Here is a 25,124-nt window from a genome sequence, read left to right on the forward strand (position 1 = left end):
AAACCGGGTTTCACATCGAGTGACATCGTCACCACCGTTACGTGACACAGGTGCAGGATAGGGACGGTCCTCGATTCAATTATTGATAACTTTATCGTTCCAAAAACTTTTGTCATTTAGTGTTTTGGATTTGGTTATGATGGAAATTATCACTCGTAGGAGGAAGATGTTTCTTTGGATGGTCTATTCGAATTGGTTTTTGGTCACCCTATGTCGGATCGGACCAGAACTTGTTCAGTGATTTGCATTCGTTCGACGATACCGAACCTATTGAGGTGCGGGGGCGGCCCCATCAATGCGATACTGTCCGCGCGGCGCGCTCTCTTTGACGGTGCGGCACGTAAAGGAGTCGTTTGTTGTTGTGTAGCAAACGAAGATCCCGCCAGCCAATTGTTGACTACTGGCGCGAAGCAGCCAGTTCGTGAATCCCACGGAATCGATTACTAAGCTAGCTCGCTATGTCCCAAGTTGGTAATTTTCAGTTAAGATTCAGTCCATTGATCGGTGTCGCGGAAGGCGAGGGTGTTTAAGGTCGTTTGGGCTCCATCGGTGTTCTCGGTGGCGCCTTCGTTGAGTCCGGGGCGTTGATATAACTGCTGCTTTTGTCGTCCCAACGAGGGAAGGTTGCGTACAGTTTGGTGCTTAGTTGTTGGTGAGAGTTGACACGGAATGGTCGTGGATCGCGGAGACTTTCTGAAAATCCAGTTATCCAATAAACTTAGCTCTGGGTTGTTGTGTTGCTCTTGTAGTTTTATTTGAAGTGTTGAAAAATCCTGTGACCAGTGCGGGCGAGTGCACTCAAATCATTGGGACTAACGTGACGAAGGGAGATATTTATAAGCGGTTTTAGGAAGTCTTCCCAACCAGTGCATTTTGCTGCGCTTATTGTAGTTCTGTTAAAAGAAAGGGTTTTATAAGAATTTTATGGACGCTGTTAAGCAAGCTAGTGACAGATGATATCTGATTCATTCTTAAAACGATTTTCTTAATCGTCAAGTATTCAGCACAATTTATTGAATCTGATGTTAACTATTTGCATGTGTCAGTGTGTGTAAAAAATTGTAGCTTCATAATATGAAGTATTGTATTGAAAATATTTTCTAGCTTGGAAAACCTTCAATATTTTGAACTATTATTTTTTAATTGATCTTCAACGAAACAATCTATTGTATTAGTTTAGTCCCTTTCACGTATTTTAGAATAAAATTGTAAAAATCCGAAATTCCTGTGCATTTTTTCTATTTTAATCAGCTTTTTCTCTAGCGGAAAAGCAAACTAATTTTCACTTCAATTCGGTTTAGCGCTTCGGCAAACTAACACGCACCATCTATCTTGATCAAATTTGTTATTTCTAGTGGAATAAAATCTGCTTCAAAAACAGCATCCATTTAGTCACACATTCACACAGTGGCTGGCTGGCCAGTCAAACCACTGCTGGTCACAGCTGTTTCGTTTCGTTCCGTTCGCCGAAATGCAAACATATATCCTCGGGAAAAATTTCAATGTCGGCCGTTTCACGCAGCCCACCAGCACCACCACCAGATTTCCTGGCTTCCGGGGAAGTTTTTGTTCACAAACAGGCAGGCTGCTCACTGTATACACTGCATGTATTCATCGCAGCAATATGAGGCGCCTAAAACGCAAACGATTGTGTCCTTTGTTGGCCGGATGCATTATGTTCTCTTCTGTTGAGTTTCGAGGTGGTACGCACGAAAAATGCGGTGTCCTGTGCACAATGCTCAATGCTAGCAGCCGTAAATCACGTTAACTTTTTTGTTGGTGGGGCTCTGTTGTTTTCTAATTGAGCCTGCTTGTCCGTTGCAGCAGTCAATGTGGTTGGTAGGTCGGCTTTCACCGGATTCGTGAATTTTAACCATAGGCACGATTTCGGGACGATGTTGTTATAAAGGATGTACTTTTCAGCTTAGTAGAGCTTGCTGAATGAGCTCCGTAGGGATTTTTATTCGGGCTTGTTCAAAATGAAGGCAGCGTTAGTGAAAATGTTCGTTGGGAGAGTATTTGGCATCACGATGACGAAATTTCATACCAGTTAGTTAATTTTGTCCCCAATGTTACTCAACCATAACTTGAAAGCATAAAAAATCTGCTTGATAAACGAGTGGTCATGGTTTCGAATCTCAATGACTTTAGCATGGATTGTCAAGCCCCCCCATATGACTCCGTTGTACTGGATTCTGCATTAACAGCAGTGAAGCTTCTTGCCAGGGCAAATTACTCGCTTGAGTTATGGCACAAACAACCATTAGACCAACTTTTCAGGACGGAGGAAATTTTATTTTTTCCGTATTTTTCGCAAGCCATTGCATTCTGTTCTAAACCAGATTTAGATGGCGCACGCGACATTTCGAATAAATTTGCGTAGCCCTCTTGCCTCTTGTCCATGAAAGTTCAAAACTAGTTGCAGTACTCCTTTAGGAGTGAAATTCGTTTTTACAAAATATTAAAAATGGAGAATGAAAAAGAGTAAAAATACTGACACATAAAGAAAAACAAAGTACGGAATACAGAAAAACATCCGGTTGATATTAACCCATTATGTCCTAGTGTGTGAAATTTCATACCCGTTTACTGTTTGCTGTTGAATTTCAATAGTTAGCAAATAAAACTTAGTCTCCAAAATGCATGAAAATGTCTACATTTTGTGACGAATCATTACCTGAAGTGTAAAATGGTATATGTATGTAAAATCTATTACAAAATTCAATAAGAAATAAACATGAATTGATTTTGAATTCCCCAACACATTCGAGTCGTAATATACTGGATTACACAGTTTCATTTCATTTGGTCTAAATTTAAGTATACCCGGGTCATAATGGGTTAAGGAGACCGAAATACTGGCCACAGTATTTGAATAATTGACTTTATGATGACAGCTTGAAAATAGAGCATTTGTCATAGTAAGTTTTGTTCGGTAACTAGTTGCTTCGCTCCCGGAGCTTTTTTTCTTTGTAGGAGAATGAACCGGAGCTTACAGCTTGGGTTTTATTAGTTACTGGCAGAAACCCGCGTGCGTCGCCTCGCGTCTAATTGAGAGCGAATCGGTGGTATTCAAGCAAATGTACTACCTTGACGAAAAAACTCGTTTTTGCTGTAAAAATCTTGTTTATTCTTTGAGAAGGCATTCACCATCTTGATTCACTATAACGGAGATAGCAGAAATTTATGACCAAAACGCTTAAATTGTTCTCTAGCGCTTGATGCAACAAGGTCACTGATGCTTGTTTTGCCTACAATCTGGAATAATTGGTTTGCGTCTTCACTTATCCCGCGCTGGGGTTTTAAGTAGGCACTGACATCTTTCCAGAATTTTGTCACGAATATTGTTATGTTTATAACTTCAACTTCTTTTTCGAGCCCACAGCAAATAAGAGGATAGGATAACAGAGTGTTCGTGTGGTGCTCGCACAATTTGTAGTTTAGATACACATGTATTAGTTTCAGTTTTGTGTAAAGCATTTAGGAATCGAGCTGCGATTCTCGCTAGGAAAACATGACTTCCAGTCAGGGGCCAGGTCTTTTTTTTTAACGAGTAAGGAAATCTGCTCAGCACCTTAGAAGATATGGTACTCAGACACCTGAGAAGACAACTCAGGGAGTGGGGTTTGGTATCCCGACCCCCCTAATGGGGCGTGAGGACCCAGCCCCACTAAAACCCTACTCGAGTCTCCAGCCTGAATCCCCCCGGGCACCACCTTATCGGTATTAGTTCAGGGAGGACTCGGGACTCCGCGTGCCCGAACTTGTGCAGATACTGTCTAAAACAACCAGGCCCTGACAGAATCTGTGTCAGGTGGAAGTTGACTTCGCCATGGCGCCTGTCGACCCACCCGGATACTTCCGGAATAAGTCGGTGTGTCCACCGGCCCTTTGTAGAATCAAACCACGCCCGCTGCCATTTGGTCATCGAGGTCGATCTTGTGGTTCTCCGTATGCCTCTAGTTCCACGTTGGTTGAAGCACTCAACGTCCTCACTGATGATGATGATAATAGGCATAGGGGCCAGGTCTTGGTTATAAACGAAATAAGACACTTATAATATTGTCCGCCCAGTTAGCTTCGAGTCTAATAAGCCAATCGTCGTATGTTCGAATCTCGGCTAGGCGGTGTCTGCTAGATAGAGTAAGTAGGATCGTTGCACTGGCCCCGTAATTTTCCTGTATTCTAACAGCCGGTCGATAAAGAAGGGTTGTGGTATAAACCCAAGGCTTTAATATTAGATAAAACCTCAATAAGAGTGACAATAAAACTGGTGTAGTTTTACATTGTTGTGTGCTGCCAAAGCTGGTCGCTTTTGGACAATTACTTCTCTCCTTTACGGTCCAAATTTTTAAGCACAAGTCCGAATTAAGAGTTCAATCATTCGTTGGGTTAGCTCTTACAGGGGTATAGTATTTCTGATAGCCCCACTAAATATTAGAGCAAACTCTTTTTGACTATCAATCCCATAAATAATGTTGGCCGCTTCGATCACCACAGTTTTCACTTTTTGTTATCGTAACTGAACGATTTGCCATCATCACACACAATCCGTTTTGGAAATGGGTCAAACTTGTTGCGATTCACAACAACTCGCAGATGCGTTTGCTTATGCCAATTGGGCAATGAAATTGGTTTAAAGCCGTAGTTTTGTGCAATGTTCGAGTGTCGACTTGTGTAGACTGTAGCTGTAGTAGGTATGTAATAGATCGTAATCCTCTTGCAGTTAATGGCTATGAAAGAAATAAAAATAGGTGATTTCAATGAACCATAAGGTTGTTTTTGCTCCGGTAAAATGGGATTACGAAGACATTATTAATGTCTTCATAAAATTGAGAGTAACGAATAAGTTATTGGTGTTGTGTTGCTCTGCTCTAAACGATTTTTTTTGTGATTTACATAATAATCCATTCAGAAAAGATCCATTTGAAATCTATCAAGCGATTGTTTTTCTAAGAAAATTGTGTTTCACGTCGCTAAAAGCGTGACAGTCTTGTTTCTAATCTAATCTAATCTAATCTAGTGAAAATTCTACTCAAACTGAAGAAGAATAGAAACTAGCGTTCAGCGTCTGCCTAATTCGGAAAAATAAGTTTTTTTTGTCAGGATTAAAGTAGATCTATAACTTGTTTTTACAAATTGCGTCATTTTATTGAACAATCAGAATTTTTAGAATAAAATTCTATGACTAATTGACTCAAGATGTCAGATTGTGTTCCGTGAGCAGGACTGCTGATCATGATTCGCCTTATCAGCTCATATTGTTTTCAGGGAGCCCTGTAGCCACAAGGTTACCAAGTCTACCTTGACAAACGAGTGGTCGTGGGTTCAAATCTTAGTAGAAGCAGGCCATTCGATTTTGAGTGACTTTAGCATAGGGTCATCATTTTCAGGACCCTATAGATCCTTCCTTCATACTAAAATCTGCAGTTAATCAACAATGAAGCCTTTTGCCAAGGGCCAAGGGTAAGTTATCAGAATGGTACTGGCTCGAGGTGCGTAATGAAACCTCTTGCCCGTGGACAAACTATAACTTGTTGCACTACCCGGTTCTACGAACAAGATTGGTGATACAAAGTTGTAAGGAAAACAAACATTCACCCATATACGCCGATCTTTAGTGTTGAGCTCTGCTTTATCGACCATGAAGCCTCTTGTTCATGAGCAAATCTTAACTAGTCTCCGCACTTCCTGGCTCTAGAGAACGGAATTGGTTTGAAAGAAGTAAAAAGTATAAAAGGAAACCTCATGCACGCACCTCAACGCAAACATCAATGGTACTCCCACCAGTTTGATTGTTTGGCAGAGTTAATGATAAGTTTCCTAATGTTTTTACCATTGGCGTAACTAGGAAATTTCCCTGGTGGGGGCCTAGGGGCTGTCTTCCAAAAAATTTATGATTATGATCTTGTTACTGCGGCTGTCACCGATAGCACAGGGTTTTGTAGGGAAATACCAGGCGGGCTTCATGCGGGTCCGCGCAATTACCTGGTGTCGTACCATCGGACAGAACTTGCAGAAATGTCGGGAGTACAACATGCCCACGCAAAACATCTTTATTGATTTCAAAGCAACATACGATATAGTCGATTGAGACCGAACACGGTTTTCCGAATAAACTGACCTAACTGATCAGAGCTACATTGGACCGAGTGGTGTGTTTCGTGTGCATCTAAGGGACACTTTCGAGTTCATTTGAGACGCGGCGAGGGTTGAGACAAGGTGACGGCTTATTTTGCATGCTATTCAACGTGGCACTTGAGGGGGTGATCCGACAAAATCGGAGTCTAGAAGGAGTGGGCTAAATACAAATGCGTCAAAGACCAAATACTCAAAGGAAACAACCGCGTGCCTCTCGCGGACAGTAACTGTTGACGGCGAAGAAGTATAAGTGGCAGATGAATTAAATTTGTGATCGCTGGTGCCCACGGACAACAATACTAGTAAAGGGATCCAGCAGTGCATTTAAGCGGGAAATCGGGCCTATTTTGCCCTTCGAAAATACAAAGAACAGTAATTCTTTATGGACTTGAAGCCGTGAAACTGCTTCTGGAGAGGGCCTGCATAATTCTGGAAGGGGCCTGGTAGGCCAATGGTTTTTACTATACTAGAAGGGTTCCCTGTAGTGTTCAACAGGATAGTTACAGAATATTTGGTTGCCTGAAACGTGTAACTATATTAGAGGGAGGAACAAGACGTTGGAAGCTTTCCACGAAAACTGGATTTAGGGGTCAGTCCCGGCGTAGTGGTTAGCATTCACGCACCTCTCACGCCGAGGACCCGGGTTCAAATCCCAACACCGCAGAAGTCACGAATGACCCAAGCTGGTTAAAGTGACTATAATCTAACAAAAAAAAACTGGATTTTAGTTAGTCGTGCCAAGATGACTGAAATAGCGGATTTCACATTGGCGATCCTGCCAAAGTGAACCTCTGGTTTATTATTGAAACTAAAGTTTTTATTTCACGCTCGATGCGATAATGGAAAAGACTGTTAAGGTAATAAAAAAGGAATTTAGTTTGGACTCAGTTTTAAGACGAACGCTGACACGCTCCTTAACTAAAGTAGTATTCTACAAGGTGTGAAGGTTTGTTTCTTTTTTGGCTGTGTATTCTAAACTTGCTCAAATCTTGATTGGTACAAAAAATATTGTTTTCATGCGGTTTGCTTACATATTGAAATTGCTAGTCTACAGGGGTCGATATGGAGTTGTTGGGCTACCATGAAGCATTTATTCATGTCCATTTTGTGGATCCTGTTGTACGTTACAGGGCTGTCAGAGGTGTCTACTAGACTGGTGAGAGAAAAGATAGTTGATTTTTATAACGGTAGTTTTTTACAATTAACGGAGAGATCGGCAGAAGAAAGTAATGAAACACAGTGTCGATAGGATCCAACAGATTGGGATCAGGCGTGAAGGGTCATTGAAGCAACACTTAAGAAGTTGTGTACTGCAATCTTTTATCCAAGCTGGAGGATCCGCGGATCGAAGCAAGCTATAATTGGAGACAATTATAACCGGATTTGAACCCACTCGTCCTTCCAGGCCTCTGTGACTCACCGGTTGTGATGTTCTTTTGAACCACATCGGACTGGACAAAAGAGAGACTCCACAACTCCCTTATTAAGCGTGCGACGTACTTCACAACTCCACCAACTCTGGCGGTTTGAGTTATTTTTAGACACAAATTGTGCCTCTTCCTCCGTATAGTTTAACCACCGAATGATCTAACTCGTTTTATTGGTGAGACTATGAAAGTGTACAGGCCCCTGCGACTTACAAGGTACTGCGGGTGATGTTGTTCGTCCGTCAGCGTGTTAGCCGCGATTCTCAACGCGTGTGTTCGGGGGAAGGATTTGTTCCTATGGAATGGACCAACCTCCTGTTATCTGTTTTGATCTTGAAAATAGTTGAGTCGGTGGGAAACCACGGCAAAGGATAGAACAAGTTGAGCCGCGAAAGGATTTTTAAAGTTGAGTTGGGGAAAACATTTAAAATGTTGAATCAGTGGAAGACCATGGCCGGCGACTGCAGTAAGGTTCATAAACGTACAATTTTAATGGCAAGGTATGGTTGATACCGAAACGAATTATGAAATATTTTCGGACATTCAGCATTTCTTATTTTTGAATGTATCGTGACAGATAGCCATTTCTCTTAGTAGCGGTTTAATATAAGAGTAAATAAGTTTCAAAATGGTACAACAATCTTCTTAATTGATTGGAAATAATCCATTATATGAGAACCTTAATCCGTCTGTACCGAAGACAAGGCCCCTGACAGAACGCAATTATGGACAAAGTTGAAACTAAAACATCTGCCACCTGAACTACAGCTGGTAATCCCAAGAATTAGAAGCCGCTGGTTTGGAATCTTACAAGATACTTATTCTTATGTAAAAAAATGCAGGAAATCGATTGGTGATGGTTTCATCCTGCGCAGACTTCGGGAAGTGGTCAATTTTGCCCTATTTTACCCAAAAATCACGTTAAAAGCTTATTAAACAGTATGAAAACTTATTTGCCGCCCATGAAACGAACTCAAATAGCTTCCAAATTTTGTAAAAACATCAGAAGAATCAAATCCCATCCATTCCATACTGTGCGAAATGCAAGAATAGTCCATTTTACCCAATTCACCCCTAAATACATAATAAAACCTAATTAGAGCGATTAAAACTAATTCAAAGACCTCGAATAGTACCAATTTACTCGAAAGACATTACGAGAGTTGAGTGTCATCGATTTAGTACAGTGATGAATTCACAATCGGTTCGTTTTGCCTGATTCTCTCCTAGATCTACAAAAACACGTTCATTTGCTATTGCGTAAAAACATCGTAATTTTTCAACGATGGTGTCTTTGAAGAAGTTTATCAACAAAATACAGTGCATCTTTTCAAACTACCAAGGTGATCTTATATTCTATCTATTAAGGTTTTACAAACCTTTGTTTTTTTTTTGAATACGCCCAAAAAAATTTTTTTTTTTCAGAAAAATTATAGAATACACTAAAATGAGCAACTTTGCTGAATATAGTAACTATCTATCTTTTGTCGAGATATAACGATTTATTTAAAAAGTTCCCCTTAAACTCAATTCTGCTCAATAACTCCACATCCAATTAATTTATTGCTTTCAACTGTTCTCCAAAGTTATTCAGTATGACAAACTACACATTTTTTTTGAAGACTGTTTTTACCTTTGAGTTAGTTTTAATCGCTTTAATTATCTATGTATATGAGGGTGATTTGGGCAAAATGGACTATTCTTGCATTTCGCACAGTTTAGAATGGATGGAACTTGATTCTTCTGATGTTTTGACAAAATTTGGAAACTATTTGAGTTCGTTTCACGGGCGGCAAATAAGTTTTCATACTGTTTAATTAGCTTTTATTATGATTTTTGGGTAAAATAGAGCAAAATGGATCACTTCCCGAAGTCTGCGCAGGATGAAACCATCACCAATCGATTTCCTGCATCTTTTTACATAAGAATAGGTATCTTGTAAGATTCCAAACCAGCGGCTTCTAATTTTTGGAATTACGAGCTCGTTTTTGCCCATTGTGCATCGACTTATTCAGGGGACTCCTGTATAATGTTAACGAAGACTCAAATTCAAACTATGCCAGATTGCATTCAAGAGAAGCATCAGTAACGCAGTTGCATCTCTTGCAGTTACTTAACATTAGAGACGCATTTAGGCGTTTTGGTCATACTTTCTGGTGATTTCTGTTACAATGAATCTAGATTATCATATCAAAAAAGTGTATCCGATTAGCTCTCAATAAGATGCTAGTATCATATATTGAGCTGTCGATTTGACGGATGGAAAGGATGTGGAATCCAGATGTTCAAACTGTATTAAAAATGTTGCTGAAAACAACAGGATGTTTACAGATTATTTGGGAGCGCTACCTGAATGTAGGGGAATTATGTATAACGTGCCCCCCGTGGCCAATGTGCCCCCCCTTCGTTTTTCGCTAAACAAGCGAAATTAAAATGCAAAACCACCCAGAAACCATAGTATTTGATGGAACTAGCCTACTATGCAAGTATGACAGTTGTCAAATGCTGTAAAAACAAAACAAAAATAAATTTGTTTTTGAGCAGCTTCCGATGTAACTTTTGGCGTCATTTCCATAAGCTATTTTCTTGTCAAAATCTGTAAATAACCGGTTGTTGCGATTCGATTGCGTAAAGTGAACTTCAAAATGACATCCCTGCTAAAAATAACGGTATGAAACGCTTGACTTGCTTTAACATTTAATATTTTTTCAAATAAGTAAAAGCAGGCCAAAATGCCCCACTTGCGGTGGTGCAATTTGCCCCCCTTGCAAATGTGGCTTTAAAACTATGTAAACAGATCTAAGTTGAAGTCGATTGCCATTATTTAATTCAATTAGTATTGTAGAGTAACCGTGGTGGGAATAATTTATTACCAACGTCCAAATTCTAGGTAATTCAACTACCCGGTACAAAACGCCACAGCTGCGTATAATGTGCCCCATGCAGAAAAGAAAAAGTGCACCAGAAGGCCGAAACTAGGTTTATTTTACATAAAATAACGATATTTTGCAAAACAAAGGAAATAGTTTTACTTTCTACAAAATAGAGTTGGTCTGTCACTGGTAGAAATACTCAAATTACCGCATTGGGCATATTATACCGCAGGTGGGGCATTTTACCCCGCGCATACGAGAAACACAACATTTAGGTGCTTTTATTAAATAATTCCTAGCATGTTTATTCCACAATACTAAATGAAATAAACAATTGCAATTGGTTGTCAGCTTAAGTACCAACATATACACGTAGTTGTAACGTTAATTTGGGGAAGTATAACGGAGATATATCCATTTATTCTTAGGGGGGGCACATTATACACTTTTCCCCTAATTGGATGAGGGGGAAACTTGAATGACGCGGGGAAGTAAGCTAGTTAGTTGTGCAAAATGGCTGAATTACCTGCTGTCATAGAGCCCTAACTACGCAGATAAGGTCAATCCCGATGATATCGATGTTGCAAAGCCAAGCGGCATGAGAGGCTTCATGATAAGTATTTACATATTTGCTCTTCGCACTGCACCTTCGGAGGCAATCTTGTGTTCAGTCCATCTGCGAAAAACTATGTTGAAGCCTCGTCTGCCACAACTCATTCCGCTTAACTGAATCGAACGTCGTCTGGAAATTCACAAACAGGTAACGTGTCTGCGGTTTGAAATCCCACTACTTAACTAGGATCTGTTGCACAGTAAACATCTGATTTGCAATTGAGCGATTCTCTGGAAAATTGACTTGGTTGGTGTTGTCAGACAAATGATTCTACAAATTGATCGTACGAAATGGTCCGAAGGGTGCCAGAAAGTCATGCAGTTCTGTACGGCTGGACACGAATTTTTCAGTTTCCTATGTTACCATTTGCTCTGCCCCTGAATGATGCCAAATGCTGCTTTTTCTAAGAACAAACTTATCTTACGTAAGTTTGTTCAATAACTTCACACAGAGAAAATCTTCTCTACACACTAATGAGGTCCAAATTCAAGCATCATCTGCTATAACTCATCCCGCTTTACAAAATCGTATGTCGTCTTCGAATTCGCAAACAGATGATGAGTAAATTCCTTAAAAATTAGTTTGTTTTGTTAGTTGAATGCATTTTTTCAAATATACACTGTTCTAGGCAATTATCGACACTCTCAAACACACGTTTTTGCAGAAGACTGCAAATCTCTAGAGCCTTTCCATACAAGGTTATTGCAATAACACATGTTCACGCTATATTTTTTCTTAACTTCACAACCTTGTAGAGTAAAATGGGGCAAGTGGAGATATGGAATCAGTTTTTCGGCTTAAAGCGTAGGTCAAGTACTATAAACTTGAATAGGTGTCGCTTTCATATTAGAATAAAGTCAATATATTTTTTTGCTTGTTTTAGTAGATAGAAACATATGGTTTCTTCAGCAAAGTTGAAGAAAATTTAAAAGCAAGAAATTTTACTGAAGAAAAAACTTTTCTCTCTCCTTCGGGTGCAAATTATGTAGCATATTCTTTAAAAGTTTCTTATTAACTAATTTTTCATACCAAACTTTTGAAAGTTGCATTTTACAAGAGTACATTGTTCTAGGCAATTTTCGAAGTACTCAAAACACGCGTTTTTGCAAAAGGGCGTACATTTTTGGGAACTTTTATTGCAGATTTAAACGTTTAGTCCATTTATTCTTGTATTTTTACATTTTACCTTCAACAAAGCGCAATATTTTTAGTGTAACCTTTTTACGAGTGATTTAGAAGATTCATCTCCCTTTTCATAAACTCAAATTTGCTTCTTTTTTTAAATTTCGGTATATACTTTTCCTCAAAAATGTTTGGATAGAGCAGCTGCAGTGGCATTTTTTGTATGATAACATTTTTTAAAATAGACAACAGCTCTATTTTGTCACCGAACCGAATGCATTCAAATCAGCGACATATTACGTCAAATTCATCTGATCCACCACGGCATTAGTCAAAAAACTCAGTAAACATCGCAGGCTCCACTTACAGAAAATACAACAGTAGGTAACAGTGGGTGTGCTGTCGACATTTGTCACTCTATTATCTCTCGTACACGCTAGAGCAAATCCGTCACATGCATTGGACGCTTAACGCTCACCTTAAGATCTCACAGTCAACAACATTTCGACATTCAAAGACACACCAACATCGATATCAAAAACATACTACAAATGTTTTTTGTTTCCCATCTTCATCCTTCTTACCATCCTCTTTATCCCTCTCGTTGCTAGGACGTTCTCCGGGAAAAGCAGAACCACATCGAACAGCTGATGCGGGAACGGGAAATCGATCAGGAGGAGGTTGCCAAACAAACCATCACGTACCAGAAACACGTTCAACAGGTATTCATTCATTCGAAATGACAACAATTATTGTCGGTCGTCGATCGACAGGGGCATCATGACACCCGCCAGCACAAATACCGTGGGGTTGCTATAAATATGTTGCGTTTTTCTTTTTGGTTTGATTGCTTCATAACTGTTGGTCGTTCGCGGCGAATGAATGATAATAATCGATTTCGCGTGACAGCACGCACGCACGGAACCAGCCGCATAAATGTCATGTATTACTTTGATTACAGTGCACCTTTCTTCCTTTTTAGCGTGAAGCCGAGAATGACGAAATCGGACGCTGGGCGGACCTGGTTCGCAGGAGAGCTTTGCGCATCGCCGATTTGCGACGAGAATTCCAGGGTTGGCATGGAAATCACGAGCGGCACTGCATTCTCCATGATGTTCTGTTGGCTTGAAGAGCGAGGAGGAAAATAGGACGAACAACGGAGGCATCAGGGGAAAAATGTTGTGCGATGTGTGCGGTAGCTCGTACTGCGAAGACAAGCATAAATCTGTAATTCCGGTTTGGAGAATGGAGTGAACAAGAAAAAAAGAATGAAAATACTTTTCCCAGGAAGAAATAAGAAATGAGTTGTAACTTGCAGAATGTACGTAATCGGATGATTACTTTATTTTACTATTGTCGGTATAATGAAGGAATATGCAGCAGTAACACATCCTTTTATTTTGCATCGAGTTAAGAAATGTTCTTGCAGCTAGCGTTGGTTTCAGCTATAGAATATGGAAACTATTTGAAGCAATAATGTATTTTTTCAACGATTTGGCTTGAAACACCACTGTACCACTTGAAACAGCTTCTTGAATTGTATTATTAAAAGATAAGGCTTATAACATGTGCGTGTTAAACTTTTAATGTTATATTAAGTGAACTAAAATTACTCTGAAGTATTTAAATGTGTGTATTTATTTATTAAACTAAAAGTTTTTTATATAGTAATATATTACTAGCTGAGTGCCCGATCTTACTCGCATCCTCTTTGTCACCCAGCCACTTCATCGTAATTTTTACCTCTTTGTACCTGACCCCTTTTTTGATACCCCCTTCCCCCCATTAGTTAAACCCAAGTGCTGGTTCCCTTATATCAAGAAACATGTACACGGTCTTAGTCGGGACCCCTGTATCTCGTAGTTTCTTGTACAGCTATTATCATGATGGAAATTCCCATAATGCACGAAACAACATAGGTTTTTTCTTCAATTGAACGTACTCCTTTTCAATTCCCTTTTTTTGTTCGCTATAAATAAAGAGAAACAAAATCTTTTTTCCTTTTTTGAACCTTCACCTGGACAAAGGTCATCCCATCTCTTCCAACCCCTCTCTTATCTTCTAGTCACTTCCCAAGTAACACACTTACGATACTTTTAGTTATATCAACTGACTCAAATTCGTCCTATAACAGTCAGGTGTAGTTGTATAACAAGTATGTTACTAGTATGTTGCACATCCGTTATCGATTCTGCAGCTCCTTGTCTCTTGTTGGGGATTATCCTCCTTTTGTCAGCGTCCCTAAATAATTGTGTCAATGGACATGTAGTTTGATTGAAAATGCTCCAGGCGTTCCAGAGTTATGGTGGAACATACAAATAGATTGGGCACTCGGTTCCCTCTGGTTGTCCAGCAGCCACATACGCATCTGTGTCCCTCCAAGGATACCTATAACGGAAGAGAAACAAAACCAGTTTTTCTTACATTGGCCTATTGGTGCCCCCCTCTTTTTAGAACCTACCAACCGTTGTCTCCCAGTCAACTATCCCTTTTGTCAACCACCAAGTGCTGCTTATGTCCCTTATGTCAAGCAACTGCCAAGTTTGGTGGAGGAGTGGACTGCATTCTGCAGTTATACCTAATTAGCAGAACACCTATACTCCAGATGCGACAGGAATCTTTATTTCATGATGAAAGCGGAACATTCTTTAAGGGGTTTTATGCAATTGCAAAGCTCAAAATACATCGATTTTTATAGAAATTTTTTTAGCTGGTTAAAGTCAAAATTTGTATGTAACGGTAACTTTCGTCTGAACTCACACATACATATTTTATTTGTAAAAATTAAAAATACCTAGTTATTAAAATAGCTGCCATAGTTAAATTCGTGGAGCACTTCTAAAATAAGGCGTCGTCCAGCAAACACGGTATCTATGGACTAATCATCGAAATTTCAAACTTCTACCAACAAAACAGAAAAAAGTTTGTTCGACTTCGTTGATTAGTTTCCGAGAAAAAGATGCAAACAATTTGAAAATCGTGTTTTGACAGAAGGTCGGATCATTACACTCGTAGTTTGTACGTAGTTTGCATTATTAGTTTGCGTGCATTTACGTGGAAATCAGATAGACGTTATTGTTTTTTCCAATAATGTTCAGCTAAAAGTCACGTAACTCCCTGTAGAGAAATTTACGTGATTTTCACGTGGAAAGGACGTGTGGATTATTTTACGTGTACAAATGTTAATTTTTTCAACATGTTTGGTCATTCATGTCCCATTAAATGAAACATTTATTAAATAAACGTATGAACCCAAGAAACTTTTATGTGCCATTAATACTATCAGAGGTACTTGATGAACAAATATCAATCGATTTATCAGACGAGTTTTAATGGAGCAACTGACAGCCATAATACATCTTTAAAATCGGATACTATCCTGACTTTATTATGCTTTTATAACAGACTAAAGTAAAATTATAAACTACCAATGTTCAATTAGTAAACTAAGGAGCATCGCCACTTGCCGTTATAAAACCATTATGAATTACAGTGATGATGCTAACAAACTATTATATCGTTAATTAGGATCGATATTTACTACCTACCAGGTTTGATTTTACGCAACAAAAATATTCAATGTTATGACGACGCTAAACTGTACCTTAGGGTGAATTGATTGCGTAAGTTTAGCTATCTAATTTATTTGCTTACGAGATTTATTACCTTTTTACGGTTAAGTTATGATAGCAGTCGTTTGAAACTGTTTTTTATGTCTTCCTAAATAAAAATCTGCTGTTTTGATTTTAGAAGTACGCATGAGACGTGCATGTATCATTTCTTCAAACCTGTCAAACAAAAGGGAGAAATTGCTAAAGATCACAAACATTTCGATAACAAAGAGTAGTTCAAACAAAATCAGCCGATCGACGGGTCTTGAATAAGAAAAGTGAAAGTAAATCAAACACTGATGATATCATAGCATCGAATATTCATTCAATTCAGGTATAATTTGGTACGAGCCCCCAGAGAAAACTAAAGCAGGTATTCTTGGATAATAACTGGCACAGTACTTCAAAAGAGTTCATGGAAATATGCAACAGGCGGCTTTCGAACACACTTTCAAAAGTTCCACGAAATATTTCCAAAATCAAGCAAATTGTTTCTTCAGGACGTGGTCAATGATGATGTCAATATTTCTATAAGTTTCTTAAACTGGGTAGTTGGATGGTCCCATTTTTTTTACAAAAATAGTAAGTCTTTTTTTGAATGAAAATACACTGATGATGTTTTTCAGGTGGTTTTATATCGTTTACGCGAATTTCGGAATTTACATTAGTGGAAATTCACGGTACCACCGCGTAAATTCCGAGGAAAAATGATATAAAAATGCCCATTTTTTAAAGCGATAAGAACATCGACCGTATTTGGGGTTTTTCTGACTTTTCGGTTAAGGATATTTTCATTAAAAAGGAACCAGAAGTATCCATTTCCTTGCAGGTAAAAGCAAAACTACAAGAATCTCCATTCCATTAGCGCAACTTCATTTCTTTAAAAAAATGTATATTAAAACCAAAAAATTATACATTTCTGAATTGGTAAAAAAATTTCAATTCTTAACCTCTCCATTTCCTGTGCCACACTCCATTTTGTTTGTTTGTATAGATTGCAGAATTTTACGCTCAAAAACTCCAAGCATACTCTATCAGCTTCTTTTAGCGTACACGAATCATGTCCTTAAAAAGCCACCGGGAGGATAAGTTTTCTGTGAAACGATACCCAAGAAACAATTTAGGTTTTATTACACTCTTATGATGGCATTTAAGACCAAAATTGGTCTTGAAGACCACCATAAGAGTACAATAAAACTCACATTGTTGCTTGGATAGTTTTATGTGAATTTGCAAACTACGGGACTTCAGCCGGCTGCGTAATTCGTAGAAAGCCCGATTCACAGCTGCAATTCGTTTTACTTCGCGGCTTACATCGTTGTCACATGTCCCGGGCGTACCAAGGTATATGAATTTCTCCACTACTTCATATCCGTCCCCATCCCAGTTTCACCTCGGCACCAACACCATTTGCCACGTTTTCTGACAGCAACCACGTGCTTCGCTTTGGCGGTGTGAATGGTAAGTCCCAATCTCGCTGCTTCCCGTTCTTCCCGGTTGAGTTCTCACTCGCTGTTCTGACGCTTGATTTTAACCCATCCACTTACATACTTAGTTGGCTAGCCATCCTAAGACAAACCTTGATGAACAAAGTTTCTCCAATTTACTCGGTTGTGGGTACCGTTCTCCAATTCCTCGAACACCTTCCCGCCAGATATCGCTTTACTTGGGCTAACCATCTTGCCCGCTGTGTCCCTGGTCGTTTTGTTCCTACCGGATTTGACGTAGACACCATCTTTGCAGGGTAGTTGTTCGGCATTCTTGCAACATGCCCTGCCTATCGTATCCGTCCAGCTTTAGCCACCTTCTGGATACTGTATTCGCCATAAAGTTGTGCGAGTTCGTGGTTCATCCTCCGCTTCCATACTCCGTTCTCCTGTACGCCGCCGAAGATCGTTCTTAACACTCGTCGTTCGAAAACTCCGAGCACTCGCAGGTCCTCCTCGAGCATTGTCCATATTTCATGCCCGTAGAAAACAACCGGTCTAACAAGCGTCTTGTACAGGGTGCACTTTGTACGAAGACTTGGTCTGCTCGACCTCAATTGCTTGTGAAGCCCATAGTAAGCACGACTTCCGCTGATAATACGCCTCCGAATCTCACGGCTGGTATCATTGTCCGCCGTTACCAGATAGCCCAGGTAGACAAATTCGTCGACTACCTCAAACTCAACACCGTCGATCAATATACTACTGCCCAAGCGGCGTCGATCGGTCATGGTTTCGCTGGTCAGCATGTCCTTTGTTTTAGACTTATTTACCTTTAACCTGATCTTATCTGCTTGGCGTTTTAATCTAGTGTACTGTTCAGCCACCGCTACAGATGTTCTGCGAAAAATATCCATGTCAAAGCAGACGAATTGACTGGATTTGTTGAAGATCATGCTCCACGTGTTGATATCCGCTCGATTCATTATACCTTGTAGCGCTATGTTGAATAGCAGACATGACAGACCATCACCTTGACGAAGTCCTCTGTGTGATTTGGAATTAACTCGACAGTCCACCCGAGATCCAAATACCATCCATCGTAGACTAAATTAGTTCGATGAGCTTGCTGGGGAAGCTGTTATTGTCCATGATTTTCCATACCTTTCCTCGAATCTTTCCTCTGCGCCGGCCTGCACGTGCGTGCCTGCGTTTTCAGACGGTAAGATCTGTTTTCTGTAGTTCTAGTTCTCTGTTCTTACGTGAGCATGCGACTCCTGGCCTGGTTATTCTCACCTGTTAGTCTCTGACACTGACGCTTCCACGCGACGTGCGACCAGCTCTCTCGCAGTTGTCTGAATATCACCATGGAAGTTCCTCCTCCAGAGCCCACTTACATCTTCCCTTTCTTCCTGCTGTTCTGCGATATGTTGGTCAAGCTTTGTGGCGTATTCCGCTGCCACGTCATCTGCCGTCAAGCGCTGGATGTTGACACGTAGTGTCCTCTCAATGCAAACCTTCGCCGCGTTTGACAGCCTTGCGCGGATTTTACACAGAGCAAGAAGTGATCAGAGTCAATATTTGTTCGCCGAAAAGACCGTGCCTCAAATGACATCCGAGAACTGTTTGGGTCCAGGATCCGGGTCGACTGTCAGTCAAGATTACATCTAGAGTGTTTCCGAATATTTTGACGCGGAAATGCTACACTGGCCGCGGCGAAATTTATGAGCCTCAGACCGTTATCATTGGTCGACAGATAAAGGCTATGTCTACCAATAGCAGGAGGGAAGAGTTCCACTCTTCCGATCTGCACATTTGCATCTCCGGTGATGATTTTCACGTCATGTTTTGGGCACGCTCCATAGGTCCACTGGAGTCCGTCGTAGAGCTCGTACTCAACATCATCGGATTTATCATTTGCCGGTGTGTATACGTTGATTAGGCTGTAGTTGAAGAACTTGCCCTTAATTCTCAGCACACATATACGGTCGTCCTACGGGCCTTCACAGGATAACTCGATGCTTTTGGATTCCCAACACTACGAAACGGACTCCATGTTCTGCCTCTCCACCGCCACTGTAGTAGATGTGGTACTTGAAACAAGTAGCCTACAATAGTGCGTACTATACATAACTTATTTTATCCGAAATTTGGCCACCGAACTTCCTAAATAGCTGAATACTCCACTCCGAGTTGATGCAACTCTTGAGCCGATACAAGCCAGCTCGTGTCGGTTCATGGAGAGTTCGGTCATTCCAGGTACCAAGTTTCCATTCGCTATCCATTAATCGTTTCCTTGTTCTTTGCCGTGTCCTATGTCGTAAATGAGTGTTTCGATACTCAAAGCTACCGGGGTCGCATTATCTACGTCCCGCTTATGGGTCTGCCATCTTAGATGTGGCTTGAGGGATATAGCGTTTTATAATCAGCCGCTCGCTCCGAGACAGACGCTGTTTGAGCCTCCGCTCACCCTGGGGAACAGGCGCTCAGGTTCGCACCTCCTAACTTAGTTGCTCCAGTATGTTTCTGGGTATAGCCATCATCGATCGTCATCATTGAGTTAGATCTCTTCGAAGAGACGCTGGGTAGGGGCTTGAGAGAATCATAGCTACACTTGACGCTTCTTTCAGGTAATTCTCCCCATTTCATACCCAACTTCTGCAAAGACCTAATAATTTAGGGATTTCCTGATCGATTTTCAATACGTAACCAGGCAAGTTTTTAGGATGTTGCCGAGACAGGTATTGCAATCCTAGTCGGACAAATTGCCGTAGGTTCCAAGTTAGTTGCTTAGGAAACCATATCAGACTTCAATTCTCCAGTAGTGACCGTACTAGGGCCCAATATACAATGATTTAAGACAGTGATGATCCTTATAGCTCCGCCCAATTTCAAAGATAAAACCAGATTGTTGAGATGCTATGGAGACAGTTGATTCACGATGTAAATTAAACGTCAATTTGGTGTCCAGTAGGACATCAAGGTCACTAATTCGGTCCACTAACTGCGTAACTCAATATCATCGATGATGCAACCACAGATGATCGGTTTTTTTATGAATATGAATATGAATATATGGTACTACCACCTGCCTTAGCAGAACATCCGTTTATAGCAATGAGCCTATCAGGTCAAAAAGAGTTGTACATATTTAACGATTGGTCATGTTCCCAACTCTTGTATGAAGGGCCAAAAGGGAATTGGTCGATAAGGAACATCACTTACTCGTACCAGGGATTTAGAGAATCTCCTTCCAAGGGCTAAGTCGCCTGAGTCAATCGTTGAATAAACCGTCTTAATGCAGAATGATTCCAGCAGGTGGAGAGAAGAGCCCGCTCATTATCCACGATGTGTTGTTAATCGGGCCAAGATTAACCCTAGAAAGTTGTCTGTTTCACTCTCCCCAGGCACACCGCTTCAAACAAGTGCTCTGATGGTCCCTCCCTCTTCCCGATTCTAGTTTATTTATGAAGTGTGGTATATATGGGCAAAAATAGAACAATCTCACCAGCTGTCCTTCGAATGGAATAGAGTTGCATCCTTTGAGTTTCCATAAGTGCTTCTAATAATTAATTTAATTTTTTCTTCTGGTATCCAGTTGCATTATTAACAGTCGTATTGGCCTAAGTTTACACTATATAGCAGAAGATGCTTCATAAACCAAAACTTAAAAAATAATTAAAATCACTTATATTATGCTTACCTATTAGCAAGGTCGTGTGGCTCCGCGGTTTTGAGATCAGGCAGCCGGGAACCACCCACTATCGCACCTCCTAGCTTGGCTACTCAATAGAGCATTACCGGGTATGGCCACGTGGAGGGGCTAGGTAGGGGCTTGGGATAGCTAGAGCTATATTGGATGCTCCTCATTTGCCTTCCCCATTTCATACCCACAGATGATCGGGTTTTTTATGCGGTGAAAACTCATAACCCCACATTTGGCTATGCTTGCAATGAGCCAGTTCCGTTTGCAGTGCACCAGCCAGTAAATAAATCAAGGAAATCTTGTAACTGGCGGCAATCGTCTCTATTTTATATCGGAGCAAACATTTTTAGGTCATCGGAGTACACTACCCAAAAAAAAATAACCATAACACGAACATAAAAATTATTGTAACAGTAGGACACAAGCTACAGTAAAAACAATCAAATTTATCGTCAGAAAAGATAACCAAACCATCAAACTTATTGTTGTCCACCATAACTTTCATGGCTTTCAGAGATTCTACCATAAAAATGACGGGTTGTTAAGTATCTTAACAATAAAAAAATCTAGTTTTTCGCGAATAAAAATTTTCCTTTTTTTTGTTAGATTATAGTCACTTTAACCAATTTGGGTCATTCGTGACTTCTGCGGGGTTGGGATTTGAACCCGGGTTCTCGGCGTGAGAGGCGTGAATGCTAACCACTACGCCGGGACTGACCCCTAAAAAAAATTTTTTTTCATTTGCAGTAAAAGTTATCGTCCTTTTATGGTAATTTTTTACGTAAAAAAACAAAATATTGAAAAAGGCAGCAAATTTTTTATGAAATATGGCCAATTCTATAGCATAAAATAAGAAACAAATACACTCAAGTCGCTTTTTACGCGAAGGATACGTCCCACGTAAATCAAAACCGCGTAAATTTTGAAAAACGGGTATAAAAACCGCGCAAATTCCGAAAACCGCGTAAAAAAACGCGTCAATTCCGAAAACCGCGTAAAAAAACCGCATAAATTCCGAAAACCGCGTAAAAATAGTCGCGTAAAAAAACCGCGTAAAAAGCGACTTCAGTGTATATGAATAAAACTTGAATTTGAGGCATTTTTACAATAAATTTACCATAAGTTTCAATGTTCACAATAAAAACTGCTGTAGATGCATTGTTTCTACTACAAAATTTAATGTAAATTTTTTTTCGGGTAACTTGGAGCCCAAAATACTAGCACAAATCTTCTACGCAATTGTGAAGAACGTACTGCTCGAGCTGCAAACGCTGAACTTGCAGCCAACACCAAGCAGTAACGCAGCATCGTTAAAGAATAGCAAGAAAAGCAGAGGTCCCATGTGGCTTCCTTGAGCTACTCCAGACTTATCGGTAAACATCGATGAAACACTGTATCCATGTAAAATAGCCTGAAAATAAGAATTACACTGTTGATATCTCGAAATAGTTGACCCCTAGTTCGCCAAGGGGCCTAAGAGTTTCAAAAAAAGTTGAATTTTGAGCAAACCTTAAGATCTATATCATGTGATATTTCATAAATTTGCCACGAAACAACTAACAAATGATCCCTTTCTGTAAAGAAGAAAACCAGGGCTTTCAAATAGAATAAAAAAAATTTTGGTGGCCATCTTGGATTTGGTCGCCATATTGGATTTTATCAAAAAATCGCCGTTTTCATCATGAGCCCCCACCGATTTTTATTTTAAGAAAATTTATTCCATTTGAAAGCCCTGTTCTTCTTTACAGAATCGGGCCATTTGTTAGTTGTTTCATGGTGAATTTATGAAATATCATATGATATAGATCTCAATGTTTGCTCGAAACACAACTTTTTTTGAAACTGTTAGACCCCTTGGTGAACGAGGTGTCCACTATTTCGAGGTATCAAAAGTGTAATCCTTATTTTTTAGCCATTTTCAACCAATTAAGCGCAAAAGTTCCAATATTTGAAGACCTCGTGTCAGTAGTGGCCCCGTTTCAGCGAGAATTACACATAACGAATATAAAAATAAAGTTCCTTTTAAAGTTCAATCGATCAGTGAATCTTGTACGTCTTGGCGCCAGTAAAGATTCATAAGCAATTAAGGTCTAACAACTAGTTTACCACTTATAATCAGTGCTTGAAAAAATTTACAGTCCTTCATGAAGGCCAAATATATTATTATTATTATTATTATTATTATTATTATTTATTTATTCCATCCGACGAATTGTCTTAATGAACTATCTTATTATCTAAATACAAATTGTAACAGTCTATTTTTAAATTCATTGTTTGTCACATTAAAATCAAAAAGGTGCGATACATCATTAAAAACATCCATCATCGCTCGAACAGATTCATTTATGGTATAAACTTGTCTACCCAACGGAAGTCTCAGGAACTCTGCACGGCGAAGCTGGTACCCGGGAACGTTCAGATCAATGAGTTCAAGAAGCTTCGGTGCATCAATATCACCAGTTAACAGTTTTCCAATAAAGATGGCCTTAGCCCGTTTTCTTCGCTGCTTTAGAGTTTCCATCCCAATCAATGCGCATCGATTTTCGTATGGTGGCAAAATCAGGGCATTATTCCACGGTAAGTTTCTCAGGGCGAACCTCACGAACCTTTTTTGAACGGCTTCAATTCGCGCGGTAGTGGAGCTGTGGTAAGGGTCCCATATTACTGAAGCGGTTTCCAGTAACGGTCGAACAAGACTAACATATAGACATTTCAGTGTATACGGGTCCTTGAATTCTCTGGCAACTTTGCTAATAAATCCGAGTTGACGGCGAGCTTTTTCGATAATACTTTTGTAGTGATTTCTAAACGCAAGACCAGTGTCTAGAGTCACTCCAAGATCTCGAACAGTTTGTACTCTGTTCAATTGTTCTCCGTTAATAGTATAGTCAAATGATATGATGCTCTTTTTACGATGGAAGCTAATAGTGCAACACTTAGCGATACTAATTTGCATTCCATTGACTCTACACCACTCAGCAAATTTGTCAAGTAAAGTTTGGAGGAAATGACAATCATCAATGCTGTCAATAACTTTGAACACCTTTAAGTCGTCAGCATAGACTAAACAGGAGCCATTTCCAAGGCAACTAATTGCATCGTTAATGAATAGCGAAAACAGGAGTGGGCCTAAGTTGCTACCTTGTGGCACTCCTAAACTGTTAGTAAACCAGCGTGAAACGGACCCACCAATCTTTACCGCCAATTGTCTTCCGCTCAAATAAGAACGAAGCCAACCAATAAACGCAGGAGAGCATCCGATTTTGTTTAATTTTGCTAGCAGTATCGAATGGTCTACTTTGTCGAATGCTGATTTGAGATCGGTATAGACCGAATCGATTTGTCGCCCTTGTCCAATGTTACGAAGGCAAAACGATGTGAACTCGCATAGATTTGTCGTAACATTTCTCCCAGGAAAAAAACCATGCTGGTTCATTGAGATGTAGTGCTTAGTTTGATGAAACAAATATTTCGATACGATAATCTCAAGAAGCTTGGAGCAGGCACAGAGAGAGGTAATACCTCGGTAACAGCGTATATCATGCTTGCTGTCTTTTTTATGTACGGGAAACATAAATGAAGCTTTCCAGCAGGTTGGAAAAGTTGCTTTTCTAAGAGACATATTTATAAGGTGCATTGACGGTAAAAGCAGTTGAGCAAAGCATTTTTTTAGGATGCACGCAGCAATTCCATCCGGTCCTGGTTTATATGAAGTTTTCAGTTTTTGTATAGCATTGTTCATGATTTCAGGCGTCACTTCGAAGATGTCCACATCAACAGTATTGCTGGGTGTAAAACGCATCCCGCGCACACAGTTTTATCCCTGGTACAGGGATGGTTCGATCACTTTGACTCAATTTTGATTCATTTGACACTACCGTCTCAGCCGAGCAAAATTTGACAAATTGATGGATGGGACATTTGTAGATAATAACTAGATTTACAATTTTGCTAAATAAAGTGTTGCTGCAACTTTTGTAGTTACGGCGCTACAATGCTAGTACCTCTTTTGTAACTAAATGAACGTTCATTTAGTTACTAATGATGTACTAGCATTGTAGCACCGTAACTATAAAAGATACAGCAACACTTTATTCAGCAAAATTGTAGATCTAGTTATTAGCTACAAATGTCCCATACATCAATTTGTCAAATTTTGCTCGGTTAGGACGCTACTGTCAAATGAATCAAAATTGAGTCA

At 39.9% G+C, this 25,124-nt stretch overlaps 1 protein-coding gene across 7 annotated transcripts in view; it reads left to right on the top strand.

Annotated features, from left to right (window-relative positions):
• Positions 1 to 25,124, top strand: part of LOC128742127 (restin homolog) — a 186,133-nt gene that overhangs the window by 139,611 nt on the left and 21,398 nt on the right. For all 7 annotated transcript variants that reach the window (XM_053838350.1, XM_053838351.1, XM_053838354.1 and 4 more), the window contains one exon: positions 12,788 to 12,898. In XM_053838350.1, coding sequence (XP_053694325.1) covers positions 12,788 to 12,898 — 111 coding nt within the window. The remainder of the gene's footprint in view (positions 1 to 12,787; positions 12,899 to 25,124) is intronic.

This window comes from Sabethes cyaneus, chromosome 3 (genome assembly GCF_943734655.1).
Source record: "Sabethes cyaneus chromosome 3, idSabCyanKW18_F2, whole genome shotgun sequence".
Taxonomy (NCBI): Eukaryota; Metazoa; Arthropoda; class Insecta; order Diptera; family Culicidae; genus Sabethes; species Sabethes cyaneus.